At 51.7% G+C, this 22,950-nt stretch overlaps 1 protein-coding gene across 1 annotated transcript in view; it reads left to right on the forward strand.

Annotated features, from left to right (window-relative positions):
- The window catches only part of RAMP1 (receptor activity modifying protein 1), a 51,424-nt gene extending 38,370 nt beyond the window's left edge, over positions 1 to 13,054 (forward strand). Inside the window, exon 3 of the mRNA XM_516183.8 lies at positions 12,476 to 13,054. Coding sequence (XP_516183.2) covers positions 12,476 to 12,731 — 256 coding nt within the window. The 3' untranslated portion in view covers positions 12,732 to 13,054. The remainder of the gene's footprint in view (positions 1 to 12,475) is intronic.
- Positions 13,055 to 22,950: the final 9,896 nt, after the last annotated feature.

Below are 22,950 nucleotides of genomic sequence, written 5' to 3' on the forward strand. Positions count from 1 at the left end.
TGCAAGAAGCCTGTGGTGAGGCTTCTTGTTTACAGGTCCAAGTGTCTTAGTGGAAACCTCAGAAACACATGCTCTCGTGGATGCTGTCATTCTTCTTTTTTCGTTTGTTTTGGTTTTTTTTTGGGGGGGGGGGTTGTTTTTTGTTTGTTTGTTTGTTTTTTGAGATGGGGTCTCGCTCTTTCTCCCAGGCTGGAGTGCAGTGGTGCAACCTCAGCTCACTGCAACCTCCACCTCCCGAGTTCAAGCCATTCTCCTGCCTCAGCCTCCTGAGTAGATGGGACCACAGGCGTGCACAACCACGCCCAGCTAATTTTTGTATTTTTAGTAGAGACTGGGTTTCACCATGTTGGCCAGGCTGGTCTCAAACTCCTGACCTCAGGTGATCCACCCGCCTCAGCCTCCCACAGTGCTGGGATTGCAGGCGGGAACCACTGTGCCTGGCCAGATGCTGTAATTCTTTGGAAAGGGATGGAGTTGGCATTTCCCCTTATGCTGTTGGGAAAGTGGCTTTGCTAAGATGTCAGAAGTCCCTGTTAATACAACTTAAATAGATAAACCATAGTCAGAGCCTGGGGAAAATTCCTGTTTAACATATTCATTTGCATGCAGTGATGACACTTATTTCAAAGCATTCCTGTCTCGGCAATGCAGTAGGTCAAATGTGTAGGCATCCCTGGGCTGGCACAGGTACATAGGACTTCTAATGCTTGGCCTTTTCCCTAGTTTGATTGTACTCTCTGACCAGCCTGATTTAGGAAGGGTTTGATAGTACAATATCCGTCTTTCCCTCACGCGTGCTGCCAGTCCCAGGGGGATAGGAGCAGCCACTCACCCATAGGAGTTCCAGGTGTGCACAGCTGGCTCAGAGCCTGCTGGCCCAGCACACATTTCCCAGGCCAGCACAGTGTGCTGAAGTGCTTTTCATCAAACAGTTAACAAGACTTCCTTATACATTTCCCCAGTGTCAAGAAAAACAAAAGGTGCCCAGTTCTCTGCTGCCTCCAGCAGTGCTGGGCAGAAGTGAGACAGGAAGCCAGGCTCCTGAGCTCACACACGCAGACGTAGGTGGGAAGCTACACTACGTGGGCTTTCATATCCCCAGGGCCTGGGCTGAGGCCTCTTAAAGACAAGCTGGCCCTGTGCTTGCTCCACGCCTGACGCACGCCAGGCCAGGCCACAGCGTGGCTCTCTGTCAACAGAGGAAGTGGCGCAGTAAGTGGCCAGCCCCTCCCTGCTTTGGAAAGGTCCCGCTATTCACAGAATCCTGGGTATGAGCCCTGACACCAAAGGCAGAAACCACAAGGGAGAAGCCAGCCCTGGCTGCCTAAATGCGAAATAAGCCTGTTGCTGGCTGCCACGAAAATGCCACTGCGTTCCAGTCCTAAATAGGGTGCATGCTATTGGTTTGAGACAGTGATTTTTTTTTTTTTTCTTTCAGACAGGGTCACACTCTGTCACCCACGCTGGAGTGCAGTGGCATGATCTCCGCTCGCTGCAACCTCCGCCTCCCGGGTTCAAGCAATTCTCCTGCCTCAGCCTCCTGAGTAGCTGGGACTACAGGCACACGCTGCCACACCCAGCTAATTTTTTGTATTTTAGTAGAGATGGGGTTTCACCGTGTTGCCCAGGCTGGTCGCGAACTCCTGACCTCAGGTGACCCGCCCGCCTCGGCCTCCCAAAGTGCTGGGATTACAGGCATGAGCCACTGCACCTGGCCGAGAGAGAGATTTTTATCTCATGAAGAAAATAGCTTCTTTCTGTGTTTTCAAGGTTGTGGCTTTTTTAAAATCAGAAAAGAATATTGAGTTTTCTCAAATGCCTTCCCAATGCGTATTAAAATGATGGTACATTTTTTCCCCATGGTGTATTAAAGTGTGATTTTGTAGTAACAGGTTTAAAGCATTCCTGAAATTAGCCCTCCTTTAAATAAAATATGCTATGTGGCTAGATGAAGTTTGTTAGCATTGGGTAGGGGACTTGAGTGTCTATTTATAGGTGGAAGCGAAGGGCATCTGTTCCGTCCGTGTGCGCGTGCGTTGAGACGCATGTCATGCCATCTCAAGAGGCTTGGGATCAGGGTTTGTTAACTTTTTTAAATGAACTGGGAAGCTGCACATCTTTTTCTTTCACTTTAAGAATTTGCAGTGGCTCACGCCTCCCGCACCTGTAATCCCAGCACTTTGGGAGGCCGAGGTGGGAGGATTGCTTGAGCCCAGGAGTTTGAGACCAGCCTGGGCAATATAGTGAGACCCTGTCTCAATTAAAAAGAAAAAAAAAGAATTTGAAAGAACTGCCTGGGATCTAGTGCCTTTTGAAACAGCAATTCTTTAATAACATTTGCCATTTTTCTTCTTGGAATTCCTCCTTTTTAAGTCGATATTTGATAGTTTATAATTTAACCAAAAAGTATCCCAATTCACTGAGGATTTTCCAATTTTTAACAAACCTTTTTTACATATTAATCTCTTATACTTTTTTTTTCTGTTTTTTGTTTTTTGTTTATTTGTTTGTTTGTTTAGGACAGTGTCTGGCTCTGTTGCCCAGGCTGGAGTGCAGTGGCGCGATCTCGACTCACTGCAACCTCTGCCTCCTGGGTTAACGGGATTCTCGTGCCTCAGCCACTCAAGTTAACTGGGACTACAGGTGTGTGCCACCATGCCTGGCTAATTTTGATATTTTCAGCAGGGGTTTTGCCATGCTGCCCCAGCTGGTCTTGAACTCCTGAGCTCAAGTGATCTGCCCACCTCGGCCTCCCAAAGTGGTGGTATTACAGGCGTGAGCCACCGCACCTGGCCTATATTAGCTTCTAATAATTATTGATGGACAAATTATGTGCCATTTGGAGAGATTTATTTTGTTCTTTTTAAAAAATATCTTGCTTTGGATACTTATTTTGTTTATTTTCATTTATTTTTGTTTAATAAAATAATTTACAACTATTAATTTTTCTCAGAATTCACTTTTGCCCCTATTCCATTCATTTGTACATGTAGTATTGCCGATCTTGTTTTCTTAATATTTTGTAATTGAATTTTTAAATTCTCCTGTGACTTCGAAATTATATAAATGATCTTTCATTTCTAGGAATTCCATTTTTTTAAATTTATCCTTTTTTTAAAACTGATTTTTAGTTTTCAGTATTGTAGCCTGAGAATATTGACTTATGATTTATACTCTGGGGATTTGATGAGTCTCTTTTTGCCGCCTAACACAGACCCAGGGGCCTTTGAAAAGCCGGCTGAGTCTCTGTAGAATAGAACCTTTATCAGACAGTCACTGCATCGGTTTATTAACATTATTTTTCATAATCACTTTATGCTACTGTTTATCTACCCAGCCTTGGGAGGTGTGTTTAAGTCTCCCACGTGTCTTGCGTTCCTGGCAGCTGCGGGCTGTCTGTACGCTGTGGCGCAGTGCCAACTGTCCTGGGTGGAGCATCCCCATCAGCCCCACTGATGGCCCTTCTCACCGGCCTGGGCCGGGTCTGCTGGGAAGCCCGCACCCCTGCTCACCTTCTGTCGGCGTCTCCTGGGTACATCCCTCTCTCGCTGTCTTCCTTCAGCCTTTGTTTCACTTTGCCTTGGAGGTGGCCGCTGTGCCCAGAGTAAGTGGGATTTTTGCTCTCACCCTCCCTGCCCTGGTGGTGTCTGCAGTCTGGTTGTTGAGACCAACAGTGGGTGAATAATCACATGAGTTCATGGACAGCCACAAAGTAACACCCATCTATGAAGGAAAACCCCACTTTGCTGGGGAAGCCAAATATGATTGAAGCATCCAGAAAGGCCTCTTTGAGGACGTGACATTTAAGCGAAGGGCGAGCATAGGGTGGCCTTGTGAAGATGAGGCTAAGAGCTTTCCAATTAAAAGGAACAGCATGTGCAAAGGTCCTGAGGCAGAACACTGGCCACTGTGGCTAGAGTGTGGCCAGCAGGAGGGAGGGGACCCAGTTGAGCGACCCACACAGAAGCTTCTGAATCTGGGACAGGTGTAATGGTGAGCACTGAAGGCGTGAAGCAGGGGTGGGAAGGTGTGGACAGTGGGCTTGGGCAGGGGCCAGGGTGTGGGATGTGGCCTGGAGAGCCCGTGGTAGCTAAGCCCAGCATGCAGAGTGGAGGGCAGTGGAGGGGTTTGATGGCTGCCCCTGACTAAACTGGGGGAGGCAGAAGAAGGGGTAGATAGATGCCAAGCCCCCACATACTCACTACAGAAAGGTGGAAGCTGGTATGTGAGTTGTAATAACCCATCCACCAGGACGAGTCACTTCTGCCCCATCCTGGGCACAGTGATGGGGCCTCAGGAGGGGAGGGCAGCCTTGAGGGAAAGGGGAGCCATGATAACTCAGGGGATAGGCATGGCATGGGGGCCCTGAGTCACATGTGTTCACAGCCAGAAGTGAACAGCCCAGGCTTCAGGTGGAGGAGGGAGAATGGGGAACTCACAGGTGCAGCCCAAGACCAAGAGAGAAGGAGCACTTCGCGGGGGATGCCTCTCCTCCGGGGGCTGGTAAGGGCCGGGGGGCTTCAGTGAGTGAGGATGCCCCACTGCCACCCAGAGCAAGGCTGGAGTGAGGATGAGGTGGGGGCCTGGAGCAAGGGCGAGGTGGAAGAGGGAGGAGGGGTCAGGAGGGATCGGGAGGAGGAGGAGGGGCTGGGAGGAGGAGGAGGGGCTGGGAGGAGGAGGGAGAGGCCAGGAGGAGAGAGGGATCAGGAGGAAGAGGAGGGGCCAGAAGGACAGGGAGATGGAGGAGGGAACAGGAGGACCAGGAGGATGCAGAGGTCTCCGCAGAGGGGGTGGGGGGGACACAGCAAGGAGGAAAGTGGGGTCCTGCCCCCAGGGCCCACCCTGCGCCCCCACTCACCCTCCCACAGAGCCCCTTCATGCCTCAGAGTTGGGTCCCGCGGGGCCCCCAATTCCATGCGGGAGGCCACTGAGACTGGAGAGGCCCAACGCCCTGTCCCCGCTCCCTGTCTGCCCTGCACGCCTCCCCCATGAGCCGCTGTCACCAGAGGGTCCCAGCCCTGCCTGCACATCAGAGCCCTCTGGTGGGAAGACCCAGGCTGCCCCAGACACCAGGCACGGTGGCTGCAGATGCAGTGACATCAACATCTAGTTTCCTGTGAGCCTTCCTGCTAAAATGAGCTGTTAAATATAATTATAAAAAGTATGTATGCTCAAGGTAGAAAACCCAAAGAAGTTGAGAGAAAAGTCCTTCGTGTTATTACCATTCTGGTGGGGATCACTCCTGTGACATTCTGCTGTGTCCCCCTCCCATGTGGACCATTTTACCCCAATCCAGGCTGTTTATGGCACCTGGTCTAACCTGCTGCTGCTTTTCAAAACTTTATTTATTTATTTATTTAGCAGAGAGACTGGGTCTCACTAGGTTGCCCAGGCTGGTCTTGAACTCCTGGCCTCAAGCGATCCTCCTGCCTCAGCCTCCCAAAGTGCTGGGATCACAGGCATGAGAGCTGTTCTTTTGCCCAGCTTTAGAACATAAATATTTTTCCACATCTTAAAATTTTCTTCCTAAATATAATTTTAACAGCTACATAATGGAGCCACTCATAAACAATTTCTGTGACCGCTGTCCTGTTGTTTGCTGTTTTTCATAATTATAAATCTGCAGTGGACACCTTCTTACATCACTGTTATCTATATTTCACATTATTAATTTAGGATAATTCCCAGTAATGCAATTACGGGGTCAAGAGGCATCCATGAGTTTGAGATTATTGATACATATTGCCAAATTGTGTTTCAGAAAAATTGTACCAGTTTATCTTCCCTGAGGATTGCTATGAGTGCCTGCCTCAGTATCCTACACCTTCACTAGCATTCAGCATTCTTTTCTTTTTTTTGAGACAGGGTCTTACTCTGTTGCCCAGGCTGGAGTGCAGTGGCAGGAACATAGCTCACTGCAGCCTCAATCTCCCACCTCCCTGGGCTCATGTGATCCTCTGACCTAAGCCTCCCAACTAGCTGGGACTACACGTGCATCCCATCACTGGCAAATGTTTGTTGTTATTGTTTCTTTAAGACAGAGTCTCGCTCTGTCACCCAGGCTGGAGTGCAGTGGCGCGATCTCGGCTCACTGCAAGCTCCACCTCCCAGGTCCACGCCATTCTCCTGCCTCAGCCTCCCAAGTAGCTGGGACTACAGGCACCCGCCACCACGCCTGGCTAATTTTTTGTATTTTTGGTAGAGTTGGGGTTTCACTGTGTTAGCCATTTTGTATTTCTTTTGTAGAGACAAGGTCTCACTATGTTGCCCAGGCTGCTCTCAAACTCCTAGGCTCAAGCAATCCTCCGGCCTAGGCCTCCCCCAGCGTTGGGATTACACGTGTGAGCCACCACGCCCAGCCTAGCATTCTCCTTTTTAAGAGGAGTGCCGTCTGGATGTTTGGTCTTTCATTTCACATGCTTAGTAGTCATTTGTATTTCTAGAAGAAATATTGGGCCGGGCTCAGTGGCTCACGCCCGTAATCCCAGCACTTTGGGAGGCTGAGGCAGGCGGATCACGAGGTCGGGAGATCAAGACCATCCTGGCTAACACAGTGAAACCCCGTCTCTACTAAAAATACAAAAAAAAAAAAAAAAATAGCCAGGGCGTGGTGGCAGGCACCTGTAGTCCCAGCTACTCGGGAGGCTGAGGCAGGAGAATGGCATGAACCCAGGAAGTGGGGCTTGCAGTGAGCTGAGATCATGCCACTGGACTCCATCCTGGGCAACAGAGCAAGACTCTGTCTCAAAAAAAGAATAAAAATCAAAATAAATAAATAAATGAAAGTTAGCCAGGTGTGGTGGTGCACGCCTGTAATCCCAGCTATTCTGGAGGGTGAGGCAAGAGGATCACCTGAGCCCGGGAGGCAGAGGTTGCAGTGAGCCAAGATCGTGCCACTGCACTCCAGCCCGAGCAACAGAGCAAAACGCTGTCTAAAACAATAAATAAATTTTAAAAAGTGAATGTAAAGCCAAAAGTGCTTTCCCCTCAGATTTTCTGACAATTTAGACACACATTGCCTGGTCACCTTTTGCTTAAGTATAAACTCAAAAAGGACAAGAAATGTATACGTCATGAGCCAGTCAAGTGAGGACCTGTATCTTCATCTTAATAGGAGACTAAGGCTTGAACAAGCGAATGAGGTCTCCAGGATCACTCTGGGTAAGAGGTGGAGCTGGGATTTGAACCCAGGTCTGTGGGTGACAGGGCCCAGGCTCAGATATTTCATATTAGGGCCAGCCGGGGGTAGCTGGGGGACAACTGCAACCCAGGGTGTCCCCAGAGTAGACGACTCACCTGTGAGCATCAGTGATCACACTTCCTTCCCAGCAAGTAAACAACCATGAACAGTGGTGTCGGGCCTTGACTTGGGACCCAGATACACTGGAAACTCCCACCATAGGATTCAGGAACATTCCAAGCAAAGTTTGCTTCGAGCCCCAGAATAGAAGGTCCTAGCCAAAAAAGGATAATTACTCAGTGACACGAGAACTGAAACTTTAGGGAGTTAAAGCCAGGGTGTATTTTTCATGACTATTTTGGGTCCTTCAGTCCATTCTGTGTTCTTTTGGGCAGAAGAATGTCTGTACTCTGAGGGGAATTCTTTTATCGCATCCTCACTGACGGAGCTCACAACATTTATTGAAAGTTTCAGCTGTCACTTCTGTATAAATAAACAGGATGAAGTGGGCAGCCAACTGCACATTAGAGATATTTTTAGACGTGGGTGGCACTGCAATCCAGAAGGCTGACATATCAAGGAGAGAGTGCCTGGTCCCAGAATAGCCCACCCACACATGGCCCTATCTGCCTCAGCGTGGCCTCGGCGTGGGTTCTGTGGTGGCGTGGCTTCCTGCATCCGCTCCTTCCTGTTCTGTTTGGCCAGTGCAGAGATGGCAATAGCTCCTCCTAAAAATGCCACAGCTCCGCTCCTCAGAGGACAGGGGTCAGTGTTCAGGATCATGTGTCACTGGATCTGCAGAACACCAAAAACTAAACTGCCTGCAGGTTTGGTGGGTCTGAGATTTGGGAGAGGATCATCATTCAAAGCAGCCTTCATTGGTCAGATGCAGTGGCTCACGCCTGTAATCCCAGCACTTTGGGAAGCCAAGGAGGGTGGATCACCTGAGGTCAGGAGTTTGAGACCAGCCTGGCCAACATAGTGAAACCCCATCTCTACTAAAAATACAAAAATTAGCCAGGCATGGTGGACCATGTCTGTAGTCCCAGCTACTTAGGAGGCTGAGGCAGGAGAATCGCTTGAACCTGGGAAGCGGAGGTTGCAGTGAGCTGAGATTGTACCACTGCACTCCAGCCTGGGCAACAGAGCAAGACTCTGTCTCAAAAAAAAAAAAAAAAAGGCAGCGTTCTCACTGTTTAGCCCTGTAGTTGGGAAGGCTAGACTTGGTTTTCAGCAACAATAACATGTCTAACATTTACCATGGACCGGCCACATAACGTGCACTCATTCGTTTTTCCCCCACGATGAGACTCAAACCGTCACGACTTCCTGTGGCTTTTTCCACTTCTGTTTTCTTCTTGAAACATGAGTCCTTGTTCACCTGGAGAGACCACACACCCCAATGCCTACAGGCACGGCACACTCTCTGCTGCCTCTCCCTCCTCATGCCTCATCTACTAGGCCTCTTGGATGGGCTAAGGGAGGCCCTGCGCACTCAGGGCAGTGACCTAGAGGGCAGCCAGGGAGGAAAAACAGTGACCGTACGATAGGGGCGGGGGTAGAGGGGTGCTGAGATGCCGGAGAGGCCCCTACTTTTTCTGTATAGCCTCTTAAAGCCCCCAGGGGTCTCCTCACATTTAATTTATGGCCTCTGATCCATTTACTCACTTTCTAGATTAAATATAAGGAAAAGTACCCTTCTATTATCTTCATTTTCACTGTTTTTGGGGCCCTTCATCTATTTATGTGGATCTCAAATTCTTTCTTATCACTGAAGAACTTTCTTTGACATTTCTTGTAGCACAGGTCTGCTGGCAATGAATTCTCTCAGCTGCTTTTTTCTCAAAAGGTTCTTATATCAACCTCTTTTTTTTTTTTTTTTTTTTTAAAGACAGTCTTGCTCTGTCACCCAGGCTGGAGTGCAATGGCGTGATCTCAACTCACTGCAACCTCCGCCTTGAACATACCAAGGTTATGTTCAAGGCTTGGGGTGGGTTCTCTGTGTACTGGTCCAGCCTCAGTTTAGACAGGCCCTTCCCTGTGCCCTTCACCCCAGCATTCCTACCCCTCTTCCCTGTGGCAAACTCTGTCGGGGTCTTGGGTGCGACTGTCCTGTCCCTTCCCCAGCGAGAAGAGACCTCTGGTGGCGGTGGTGGTGGTGGTGGTGGTGGTGGTGGTGGTGGTGGTGTTTTTGAGACAGAGTCTTGCTCTGTCACTCAGGCTGGAGTGCAGTGGAATGATCTCGGCTCACTGCAACCTCCACCTCCTGGGTTCAAGCGATTCTCTTGCCTCAGCCTCCCTAGTAGCTGGAATTACAGGTGCCCGCCACTGTGCCTGGCTAATTTTTGTATTTTTAGTAGAGATAGGGTTTCACCATCTTGGCCAGGCTGGTCTCGAACTTCTGACCTTGTGATCCACCCGCCTCGGCCTCCCAAAGTGCTGGGATTACAAGCGTTAAGCCATCACACCCAGCCAAGGCCTCTGTTTTCTATGGTGCAGGATCGTAGGCCAGGATGGTTTCCTGGTGCCCTTCCAAGGAAAAAGAGTTCCTTCCTATCCTTCCCCTAGCCATGGTGTGTCTTTGTCTGTGCCCTGGGGGTGACAGGCTGTGCTGTTCCTCCCTTAGCAGCCTAAGGCATCTGCTTCCCAGGAGAGAAGAGTCTGGGATGGTGGAAAGGGCTTTGAGCCTGTTCCTACCCTGGCTGCAGCCCTGGTGGCACAACTTCCACAGCAAGCCTGGCATCACACTGGCATCATGGATACGGGGGTGAAGGGGACTCAGCACCTGCCCTAGAGGCACTCAGGCTGCCCCCATGGGGCAAGGGCTCATTCAAGGCTCTCTGGCTTACGGATGCCCACTGTGGCCTCAACCCCCAGTGAGTGCAACTTGGACCCAGACAAGGAAGTGTCCAAGCTGTGGCCAGATCTGGCCACCAAGGGCGAGGGACAGTGGTGAGGTGTGAGACCCGTGCAGTCACACCCTGGCCCTCTCACCTGGCAGCCCTCCAGCCTTCCCAAACCTCCATTTCCCTGTCTACAAAACAATGGGTAACAGCGGTCCCCGAGCATGAGCGAGCTCACACACAGGCCTTGCCGACCGAGCCTGTGCCTGTCGTGCAGGGGTACCCAGTGGACCTTCATGATAGCAGCAGTTATCATGGAATGGTGACAACAGTGAATGCCACCAAGACCCCTTCAGGCCATCAGTCCCTAAGAACAGGCTCTGAGCCCCATGAAACGCCAGAGGGGCCTTTCTTCCTGAGTCTCAGGGCTGTTCTGTGAAGCAGGAGGTCACAGGGGGTTGGAGGGAATGCAGGGCTGGAGGCAGAAGGAGCCGGCGTGGTCTGGGCTCTACCCATGGCCAGTGATGTCTCAGAGCCTCAGTTTCCTCTGCTGGAAGAGGCACTTGACACCCACGTCCTGGGTTGGAAGATGACACGGAAAAGCACCGATGGCTGGGTCCACTTGGGTTTTGTCCACTTCATTTCAAAGGGCATCCTGTGGCCTACAAACCCACATCTATGGAGAAAGTTGTTCAGAAACAGATGGCGTTTGCTCTCCCCAGAGAGCCCTGGGGAGCAGAGTCCTGAGAGCACCTAAGGGGCAGGGTGGGAATGAGCTCACCCGCTGTGGCTTCGAGGGTTAAAATTCCTGGAGCAGAGGGGACTCCGCGATGGCTTCTCTCCAAGCCAAGCCCAAGGAACACCCCAATGGCACACCCTCTGCCCGTGCCGCCCAGGCCCCTGGCTCGGCACGGCCACCTCCACTCCCTTCCTTCTAGCCTGGTGGCAGCCATACCTGTGGGTAAAGTCACCTGCAGCCGTGGCAGGATAGGGTCAGAGGCCCTGTGGTGAAGTCCATATGGGGTCACATGCACCCGGTCACACACAGAGAAGAACACAGTCACACCCCCACACACAGTCACACACACAATAACACAGTCACACCTGCACACACAGTCACACACACAGAATAACACAGTCACACCTGCACACACAGGTTCACACACACACACAGAATAACAGTTACACCCACACACAGGGACACACACAGAATAACACAGTCACACCCACACACACAAAGAATAACAGTTACACAGGGACACACACAGAGAATAACACAGTCACACACCCACAGACAATAACAAGTTACGCTCACACACAGGGACACACATACAGAGAGAATAACACAGTCACACACACACACAATCACACACAGAGAATAACACAGTCACACACACACAGAGTAACACAGTGTTACACAGTCACACATAGAATGTCACACACTCAGAGAATAACAGTCACACAGAATAACAGTCACACCCACACACAGTCACACACAGAATAACACAATTACATATACATAGTCACACACACAGTAACACACAGAATAACAGTCACACACACAGAATAACAGTTACACAGAATAACACAGCTATACACACACAGTCACACACAGGGAATAACAGCCACTCACAGATAACAGTTACACAGTCACATGGTCACACACAGAGAATAACAGTAACACACAGTCACACAGAAAATAGTCACACACAAAATAACAGTCACACAATGTCACACACAGTCACAAAGAGAATAGTCACACAGTCACATGCAGAATAACACAGTTACAGCCACACACAGAGAATAACAGTCACACACAGTCACACACACAGAATAACACAGTCATCCACACAGAGTCACACACAGAATAACAGTCACACACACAGAGTCACACACAGTCAATAATAGTCACATACACAGTCACACAGAAAATAGTCACACACACGGTCACACAGAGAATAACGGTCACACATTGAATAACACACACAGTCACACACAGAATAACAGTTACACATAGTCACACACAGTCACACACAAAGAATAACAGTTACAGTCACATACAGAATAACAGTCACACACAGACGCGACACCAGCCTGCGACCTTGCCCAGGGTGGCAGAAGGAGCTGGTGGCAGAGGAGCTGGTGGCTGAGGTTCGGGCCTTATTGGCCACCCAGCCTGGCTTGTCCTCCTGGTGCAGACAGAGCTGCGAGGGGCCCCACGGCCACGCCAGGGCTTCCTGCACCACGGACCGCCATGCAGGTCGCCTTGGAGTCCCCTTGGAGCCATCGGGCCCCTGCCCTCCTGGATCCAGGGCCACTGCCTCGGCGTCGGGGCTTCTCCGAGCCAAGCTTCAGGGCTGCATGAGGGGCCACGGTGCAGCAGCCCGGGCTGGGGTCCCACGTTGGATCCCCCGCCTGCCCAGGGTCTCACCACCTCCTCTTCCATCCTCAGGAGCTACAGGGAGCTGGCCGACTGCACCTGGCACATGGCGGAGAAGCTGGGCTGCTTCTGGCCCAATGCAGAGGTGGACAGGTTCTTCCTGGCAGTGCATGGCCGCTACTTCAGGAGCTGCCCCATCTCAGGCAGGGCCGTGCGGGACCCGCCCGGCAGCATCCTCTACCCCTTCATCATGGTCCCCATCACGGTGACCCTGCTGGTGACGGCACTGGTGGTCTGGCAGAGCAAGCGCACTGAGGGCATTGTGTAGGCGGGGCCCAGGCTGCCCGCAGGTGCACCCAGGCTGCAGGATGAGGCCAGGCAGGCCTGGGCAGGGGCAGCTTCTGGAGCCTTGGGACAGAGCAGGCCCACAATGCCCCCTTTCTTCCAGCCAAGAAGAGCTCACAGGAGTCCAGAGTAGCCGAGGCTCTGGTATTAACCTGGAAGCCCCCCTGGCTGGAGGCCACCGCCACCCTAGGAAGGGGGCAGGGACGTGACCTTGACTTACCTCTGGAAAGGGTCCCAGCCTAGACTGCTTACCCCATAGCCACATTTGTGGATGAGTGGTTTGTGATTAAAAGGGATGTTCTTGAACTTGGAAAGACTCATTATCTCTGGGTACCCATCACTGGGAGAAGGGTGGAAACCCAGGCCCTGCGGACTCTCTTTCCTCTAACAGGAGGAATCAGGGGCCTTTGCTCGGGGGTGGCATTGGAGCCAGTGCTGAGTGCACTGAGATGCTCCTGGGGATTCTGGGGCCCTTGCTGCCCCCCAGCGACACAGTCCAGACCAGGGCTGGACACACTGAGCTCACAGACCAGGAAGGGCTGGGACCCTCCCCAGAGATGCCTGGGGCCTCGGGTGCAGGCTCTCTTCTTGTCTGTCCCCGAGGCATCACCAGGCTTGGCCCTCTGCCCGTCACCTCCCTGCTCTCCATCCATGCTTCTGCCCACGCCCCTACCTGCAGCTTCCAGAAGCCTCTGGCTCCCCAAAGGAGCCCCTCCACGGTCCCTCCGGGGTGTCCCCTGAGTTCAGACCCCTCCTCTCGGGTCCCTGCAGCCCCCAGGACCTGTCCCTTCTCCAGTGACTGAGAAGAGTGTCCACTCCCCCATCACCTTCAGCGTGTCCTCTCCCTCTGCCCCACATGACAGCCCCATCCAAACACGGCAGCCGGTGCCGTGGCCTTGTAGGTTCAGCTGTAGCCCACCACAGCCACGTGGGGCCACCCACCGCCCAGGCTGGGCTGAGCCCACCAGACCCCAGGCAGCCCATCACAGCAGCCTCCCCCAGTAGAGCCCCTGAGCCTCTTCCCAGGTGTTGCGGTCCCCACCCCATGCCCACAAGGTGCACCCATCACGGGCAGTCCCCACCTCCCCACCCAGCCAGTCCCAAGAGGCATCCCCAGCCTAAGAGACCAGAAGGAGCCCCGAGTGGCTTCTCGGCTTCTCCAGCGGAACCGTGGCTGTGGTGTGGGCCCGTTTTCCCAAGAGGAGCAGGCGTGGCTGTACCTTACACTGGGTCAGGAGAGGAGCCCAGGGTCTACTGACAGTGGGCGGTGGCCTCAGGGACTGATCCTAGTCTCTGTCTTGTTGGGAACCGCCGGGACTCCACTGTCCGTGACCCAGTCTCAGCCTTGGGCCCTCAGTGAGGGTCTGGTCAGTCTGCTACACCAGGCCCCAACTTCCTCCGCTTCTAGGATGTCATCACCTGTGAGTGGAGAAGCCCAGGGTGCTCTGGGGCCAGTGGCTTTGGGCCACAAGGAAATAATAAGAATGACAACAGCAGTAGCGTTTGCGTGAGCCGGGCACTGTGCTGTGAACTTGTGCTCATAAAACTCTCAGAGAAGCCCCTTGAGGGAGGGCCTGTCGTTGTGCCCATTTCACAGAGGAGGAAAAGAGAGTTCAAGTCACTTGCCCGAGTTACTTCAATAATCTGTCCAAGAAGATTCCTTGAGAGACTCCAATACACAGGACAGGTGAAGGCGAAGAGGGGCCAGGATGCTGCCTCCCCCTTCTCTCCTCTGTTCCCCCCTCAGCTCCTCCCCCACCTGCCCCCTCGGCCACACTGGGGTCCAGGCCTCACCCCTGTGTTCACAAGCTGGCCTTTCCTGAGAGGCCCCAGTGAGGGCGAGGAGACGGGAGGTGGGAGCTTCTCACATGATTTCGACCTGCGATACTGATGGCATCTCTCAGACAACCTGCAGCCGGGCCAACCTGGGTTGGGGGGCTGTGCTGGGACCTAAGTCAGGGACCACCGGAGGAGGTAGCCCTTGAGCCGCCCTGGAGCCCGGGCCATGGCTGGGTCGGTCGGGTAGGCAGGCCTGGGAGCTTGGGATGGAGTCCTCCTGCAGGGGACTGGGGAAAAGAGGGATTCACTGAAAATTACCACCAAAACAGCGCCCACGGGGATGGCCCACAGGTCCACTCCGGGAACATTATCAGTGAGGCCAGGCTGGGGCTGTCCTCTTACCAGTAAGCATTTGTCACCTTAGTTGACGATGCTTTTTAAGACACTGTCTAGTCCACACCACTCACTCTGCCATCTCCACTTCCAGAAATCTCACCCCTCCGTGGGATCCAGGGACCCCTGAGCCCTCAGCCAGCTCTTCCTCCATCTGCCTCCTTTCCTAAGGCCCCAGTTGTAACCCACCTGTACTCTTATGTCACAAAGTGGTTATGAGAGCTGGAAGAAAATGGGACGATTGTCTCGGCTCATCCCCCACTTCTCCCCTAGAAAGCCAGGGAGCCCCGAGGACCCTAGTGGCTAGCCCAAGGTCACACTGCCAGTGGCAGAGCCCCAGGCCCTGGCTTCAGCAGCCCCACGGCCCCCGGGCCCCCAGGTGGGGATGCAGAGCCCACTGCTGCCCATGCAGAATCCTCCCAGAATCCGTTTTAGGGCTGTAGCATCTTCAAGGACAAAGCCCTCACCTTGCCATGTGCTTTGCCAGCCGTGTGTGTGTGTGTGCGTGCATGTGTGTGCGTGTGTGCATGTGCGTGCGCATGCATGTGTGTGCGTGTGTGCGTGCGTGTGCATGTGTGCGTGTGTGTGTGTACAAACAGTAACCTTCAAGTGCAACTATCCCTTCCAATATTCTATTGCTTTATTCAGTGGTCACGACGTGGGTTTTTCATTGGTTCCAGGCCTGCTGTTTGCTGCTGGTTGTAGTTGTGGAGGGGTGTGTTATACTTTGTGGACATGAATCTCCTGCCACACATCTTTCTAGGTGGCCACTCACAGCTGTGCTACCACTTGCCTCAGATTAATAAGATTTGTTTTGATTAAGGAAAGTAACCTTTCCCAGGACACCGGGACCGTGGCTGCTTTTCACATCACAGCACCGACAGACCCTCATGACCACTGCCCCATTATAGGGAAACAGACCAAGGGAAACTAGACACTGACATTCAGAGGCTGGTTTTATGTGGAAGAAGGTGTTCCCAGAGCACTCTAATCAAAAAAGGTCTGATCCAAAAGATTTCACCCAACTTCATAAACTTCAGAGTGTTGGCTGTTCTGGAAGAAGGATGGTATGCCTATTCTACAACTTGGAAAAGTGTGTCTACTGTCATCAGAAATAAATGTGACAGGCCGGGCATGGTGGATCATGCCTGTAATCCCAGCACTTTGGGAGGCCAAGGTGGGCAGGCAGATCACTTGAGGTCAGGAGTTCGAGACCAGCCTGGCCAACATGGTGAAACCCCGTCTCTACTAAAATTACAAAAAATTAGCCAGGTGTGGTGGTGCACACCTGTAATCCCAGCTACTCAGGAGGCTGAAGCAGGAGAATCACTTGAACCCAGGAGGCGGAGGTTGCAGTGAGCTGAAATGGCGCCACTGCACTCCAGGCCGAGCAGGAGAGTGAGACGAAGAGGAGGGGAGCGGAGGGGAGGGGCCGCAGAAAAGACCGCGCTGAGACCAGGTCTTCCTTACTGTCCCGCCTCCACACACTCGCAACTCACAGGGACAATAATGGCATCTTCTTCAAGTGGGTATTATGTTAATGAGGTAAAATGAGTTAGTCTGAGTTTTCCGAGAAGTAGATGTGGAGACTGGGTTTCAGATGCAGGGTGGTTATTGGGGTAAACTCCGGAAGCGTTAGGGAGCCAGGGGGGAAGACCAGGGGATCTGCCCTAGGCTGCCATGCCGTCTGAGGTTCCACAAAGCCATGGGAGTGTCCTTGCACCAAAGCCAGCTGTCAGAGCCTTCCTGGGGGAGGAGGTCTGCCTTAATCCCTTCCCACCCCAGCCTCAAGCAGTGGGGCAGCCCTCGTGAAGCGTGGTCTCGCAGGAAGCCACGAGGCATTTCAGAGCCAGCAGCTGGGGCCCTCGGTCGGCTCTGCTCCCTTGGTTGAACCAAAGAATGTGGCCTTATCTGGAAATAAGGACTTTGCAGGTGTAATTAGTTAAATTCAAATAAGATTGTACTTGATTAAAGTGGGCCCTGCATTCAATATGCCCGTGTCCTTAGAGAAGAGGGGATACACCAGGACACAGAGAGAAGGCCACGGAGATTGGAGCCATGCAGCGAAGAAACGGGGGGGCCGAGGTATCGCTCCAGAAGCTGCGAGACACAGAGGCTCCCCGCAGACCCTTCAGAGGACACAGCCTCCGCAGCCCCTCCTGAAATCACCGCTCAGTAGGCGTTATCATTAGAATGCTTTAGACAGTACTAACAGTGCGCAATGTCATTACTTTAAAATTATCCAAGCTAAGGGAAGAGATGAGGGTGATGGAGAATTTCTCAGTATTTAGACTGGACTTCAGAATGTGCGTTTGCGAAGGTTTAGGGGGAGCAAGAGAGCTTTCGGTTTTCCTTCTTCCTTGTCAGGTCACGATGGGCAGCGGGTGAGGTCTACGGGCAAGGCCAGCTGTGGCTGGGATGGGCAAAGCTCTGCCCTTACCAGGATGCCCTGTCCGCTCAGGTTCCTGGTCAAGTATTTGCACATCACAAGGCTGGGAACCAAGAACTGAACGCCGGCACGTAGGGTGGTAAAGGAGAGGTGGGCCGGGCATGGAAGCACCGTCCCTTCTCCAGCCTTCTCTGATGGGCCCAGGACGGGAGGCAGTGTTGACACAGGGAGGGCCTGGGGTCTCTACTAAGTGGACTGGGAAACCAGTGGCAGGGGTGTGTGTGTGTGTGTGTGTGTGTGTGTGTGTGTGTGTGTGTTTGATTTTTGCTTTTGGGGGGGTATTTTGTTCTTTTTTTTAATTAATTTTTTTTTTTTTTGAGAAAGAGTCTTACTCTGTCGCCCAGGCTGGAGTGCAGTGGCGTGATCTCGACTCACTGCAACCTCCACCTACCAGGTTCAAGCAATCTCCTGCCTCAGCCTCCGGAGTAGCTGGAATTACAGGCATGTGCCACCATGCCCAGCTAATTTTTGTATTTTTAGTAGAGACGGAGTTTCGCCATGTTGGCCAGGCTGGTCTCAAACTCTTGAGCTCAGGTGATCTGCCCGCCTTGGCCTCCCAAAGTGCTGGCATTACAGGTGTGAGCCACCACACTCGGCCTCCAAAGCCAATTTTAATTAAAAGAAATGAGATTGAGTGGCTTTATTGTGTCCTGAGCTGGAGAAACACTCTCTTATCCAGAGCTTGTCATAAAAATCCATGTCATAAAATGTCACAGAAATCCATAGGAAAAAAATGAATTGGAAGTCAAAAAAGCTTTAAAAAGCAAGGGAAAAATATGGAATTTAGCATGGGAAATGGAATTGCCCAAGTACGTCACTTAATGTTTGTCTTAATGAGCTCCCAGAAATAAAATTGCTCTGGGGACAGGGTTTCTTGTAAACCAAGAAGCAGCTCTGGATTGGAAAAATCTTCAAAGAAAGGACATCCTTGTTGGATTTGCTACTAAGGAGGCCACAGACAGCCTGGGAGCGGAGGGGCAGAGGCAGCACCAGAATGCACAATGAGCCTGAGCCTGGGAACAGGTCACTCCTGCCGGAGAGAAAGCCCTGAGGCCTCTGGAGATGCAATCTGCCTCTTGTTTGTCAGAAATGAAAACTAGGCTGGGCACGGTGGCTCACGCCTGTAATCCCAGCACTTTGGGAGGCTGGGAGTCGGGGTGGGGGGATCATTTGAGGTCAGGAGTTCCAGACCAGCCTGACCAACTTGGTGAAACCCCCAGTCTCTACTAAAAATCCAAAAAAATTAGCCAAGCGTGGTGGCACGAGCCTGTAATCCTAACCACGCTGGAGGCTGAGGCAGGAGAATCACTTGAATCTGGGAGGCGAAGGTTGCTTTGAGCTGAGATCACACCACTGCACTCCAGCCTGGGAGACAGAGAGACTCCATCAGATAGATAGATGGATAGATCGATAGGTAGATAGATAGATAGATAGATAGATAGATAGATAGATAGATAGATAGATAATGGTACCATCTTTCTGGAGGCCAAGTTGGAAATATGTACCAAAAGTCTTAAAATGCTTATTCCCGGTAATTTCCCTTCTAAGAATATATCCCAAGGACATAATTAAAGATGTGCAAAAGGACAGGAGGGAAAGATCTTCACCTGGAGTTATTTATAAGAGCAAAGGGTGGAAACACCCTCAGTGCCCAACACTGGAGGACTGTCAATCAGATTAAAACTCAGATGACAGGGAAAAACTGTTCAATCCAATCAAATCCAGATGACAGGGAAAAACTGTTCAATCCAATCAAATCCAGATGACAAGGAAAATGGGTTCTTTTTTTTTTTTTTCCAGAAACAGAGTCTCACTCTGTCACCCAGGCCTTGGAGTGCAGTGGCACAATCTTGGTTTACTCACTGCCACCTCCACCTCCTGGGTTCAAACGATTCTTCTGCCACAGTCTCCCCAGTAGCTGGGATTACAGGTGTGCACCACCATGCCTGGCTATATTTTTGTATTTTTAGTAGAGACAGGGTTTCCCCATGTTGGCCAGGCTGGTCTCGAACTCCTGATCACAAGTGATTCACCCACCTTGGCCTCCCAAAGTGCTGGGATTACAGGCGTGAGCCATCCACCATGCCTGGCTGGGAAAAACAAGTTCTTAAATTAAGTACATGGGAATTTTTTTTCATAGTGTAGAGTTAATTGGAAAAGGCAGATTATGAAAAAGGAGAGTGAACTGATCTCAATTTTGGTGTATGTGTGAACACATTCCCCAGGCCATATCCAAGTAGGGGGAGAGCACATAATACAACTAGCAGAAACGATAACAACACAACAGGCTATGGTCTGGATCTAGGTGCCACATCCCAATTACTGGGCTGTCACTCCCTGGCATTAGATCAGCCTTGGCAGGTTCTGAGTCTTTTTTTTTTTTTTTTTTAGACGGAGTCTCGCTCTGTCTCCCAGGCTGGAGTGCGGTGGTGCAATCTCCGCTCGCTGCAACCTCCACCTCCCAGGTTCAAGCAATTCTCCTGCCTCAGCCTCCCAAGTAGCTGGGATCACAGGTGCCCACTACCATACCTGGCTAATTTTTACATTTTTAGTAGGGACGGGGTTTCACCATGTTGCCCAGGCTGGTCTTGAACTCCTGACAAGTGGTCCACCCACCTCGCCCTCCCACAGTGCTGGGATTACAGACATGAGCCACGATGCCCAGCAGGTTCTGATCTTGACTGGACCACTTTTTAGCTGAGTGACTTTGAGCAAACCTTTCATCTTTCTGATAATTTTGTGTGCATGGAAAAGATGACTTGGCATTGGTCACATGCCCTATTCCAAGGATGGTGTTTGAGCTCCAAAGAGCAGGCCACCTGCCAGAGGACCCGTATTTTGTGGGGACAGGGATGAGAAAGGGCAAGAAGAGAGCAGATGTAGGCTGGGAGCCTTGAGAACGGGAGAGGAAAGAGGTTTCAAGACATTTTTCTCTAGATTGTGAACATAATTGCACTTTGGTTCCCCCTAGAACAAATTTAAGAAGGACCTAAATTGCTTTTCAAGGCTATTTTAGGAAGTGAACTTGGATCTGACTTTGTTTTTTTTCTTCCTGGGCCTGTGCGGAGGTGGGCCATGGGTGCCCATCTTTATTTGGGTTACAAAAATGTGAAGGGGGTGCAGAGGAACAGCAGGAAGAGAGCAGCCCTCCAAAGCATCCCTCTCTGCCCCACCCCAGCCACAATCCTTGGGCCTGGGGACAGTGCTCATGCCCCCACGTGAATCGCTCCCCCACAGACACTCTAGCAGGAGGCCGGGGAAATTTGCTTCCTGTTTTCTGGGGGCAGGGCGGGAGGCAGACAGGGGTGACTGGAGGTGCATGTCCATGACAGGTGGCAGCTGCTTTCCATCCCCAGTGCATCCTGCCATGAGAGCACCTACATCCCAGCCCTGCCCCTGCTACCTAAGATCTCTTCTTACAAGAAGCAGTGCCACCTTTAAAATGGTTCAAATGGTCAGGCCGGGTGCAATGGCTCCCACTTGTAATCCTAGTACTTTGGGAGACTGAGGAGAGCAGATTGCTTGAGCTCAGGAGTTCGAGACCAGCCTGGGCAACATGACGAAACCCCATCTCTACCAAAAATACAAAAACTTAACCAGGTGTGGTGGCGCACACCTGTGGTCCCAGCTACTCTGGAGGCTGAGGTGGGAGGATCGCTTAAGCCCAGAGGTGGGAGGCTGCAGCGAGCCAAAATCATGCCACCGCACTCCAGTGTGGGTGACAGAGCAAGACCCCATCTCAAAAAAAAAAAAGTTTCAGATGGTCATAGGTGTGAAAGTATATAATGTAAATAAAATGTTTTTAAAAACAGTATTTTTAAAAGTTGTAGCATAGAAGTGATGGCACCAAGCTGCCTTAGTTGAAACCAAATCCTGGCTGTGCTGATTAAAAATGGTGAGGCAGGCTGGGCACAGTGGCTGGCCATGCACTTTGGGAGGCTGAGGCTGAGGCTGGAGGATCACTTGAGCCCAGGAGTTTGAGACCAGCCTAGGCAACATAGTGAGACCTCATCTCTACAAAAAAGTTTTAAAAATTAGCTGGGTGTGGTGGCATGTGCCTGTAGTCCCAGCTACTCAGGAGGCTGTGGGGGAGGATCGCTTGGGCTGGGGAGGCAGTAAGCCATGATCACACCACTGCACTCCAGCCTGGGTGACAGAATAAGACCCCATGTCAAAAAAAAAAAAAAAAAAAGAAAGAAAGAAAGGCGAGGCAAGCTCCTCAACCCTCTGGGCTTCAGTGTCATCACCTGCAGAGGGCTGGCCATGGACACTTCAGGGACTCACAGTGAAGACAGCCCTTGGCCATCTGGCGGGCACATGGCAAACGCTGCTAACCGGGGCCATAGTGATTCACTTTCACCGCAGGGCTGGGAGCTGTGGCTGCACGTGCACGTGAACATATGTGGGTAAATGCTCCTGTCTCTCAGTGTTCCCAGCCCTTCTGCACAGAAGGTCGGGTGAGTCAAAGGGAGAATAATCGGTGATCATAATGATAGGAAACAATCGAGTTTGGGGATTGTCTCCTCCTCCTCGGGCTCGGCTGAGGATAAAGCAGTGCAGTCGGGGGTCTGCTCAAGCTGCTGCTATAACAGGCTGGGGACTTAAACAACAGAAGTGCGTTTCTTGCAGCTGTGGAGGCTGGAAGCCTGAGATCAAGGGGTCGGCAGGGTTGGTTCCTTCTGATGCCTCTCTTCTTGGCTTGTCATTTCCTCCCTGCCTCACATGGTCGTCTTTCTGTGCCTGCATCCTAATCTTTTTTTTTTCTTTTGAGACAGGGTCTCGCCCAGTCACCTAGGCTGGAGTGCAGTGGCGCAATCTCCGCTCGCTGCAGCCCCCACCTCCCGGGTTCAAGCAATTCTCCCACCTCAGCCTCCCAAGTAGCTGGGATTACAGATGTGTGCCACCACGCTTGGCTAATTTTTGTATTTTTAATAGAGACAGGGTTTCACCATGTTGGCCAGGCTGGTCTTGAACCCTTGACCTCAGGTGATCCACCCATATTGGCCTCCCAAAGTGCTGGGATTACAGGCATGAGCCACTGCACCTGGCCCTAATCTTCTCTTCTTATAAGGGCACAGTCACATTGGGTTAGGGCCCACCCAGTGACCTCATTTAACCTTAGTCATCTCTGTAAAGACCCTGGGTCCAAACCCAGTCACATACTGAGGTACTGCTGGTTAGGACTTCAAGATGTGAAGTCACATTCTGAGGCAGGGACACAACTCAGCCAGGACAAGAGCCACTTCCCCAACCATAAAAGTGTCACCCAGGGCAGTGGGGTTTTCTACCTGACCCAGCACAGCCAATTTCAGCTGGAATGGAATTAAAGTGTTGTAATTCACGTGAAAAGTCATGGAAAACGGCACTGCAGTAAGGCATTGGCTACGGAAACATCACAAGATTGAATAAAGACCTGCTTTGCATCAATGCACATCATGGCACGTTCTCATTGTGGGAAAATGTGGTTTAATGAGGGAGACACGGGGAGGGGCAGAAGACCTCAGGGAGATTCCAAAGAGGATTCCCAAGCAGGCGCATTCACGGGCATTGGTGAACGGCAGCAGGGGCTTGTCATCCCGCT

This window comes from Pan troglodytes, chromosome 13, assembly GCF_028858775.2.
Source record: "Pan troglodytes isolate AG18354 chromosome 13, NHGRI_mPanTro3-v2.0_pri, whole genome shotgun sequence".
Taxonomy (NCBI): domain Eukaryota; kingdom Metazoa; phylum Chordata; class Mammalia; order Primates; family Hominidae; genus Pan; species Pan troglodytes.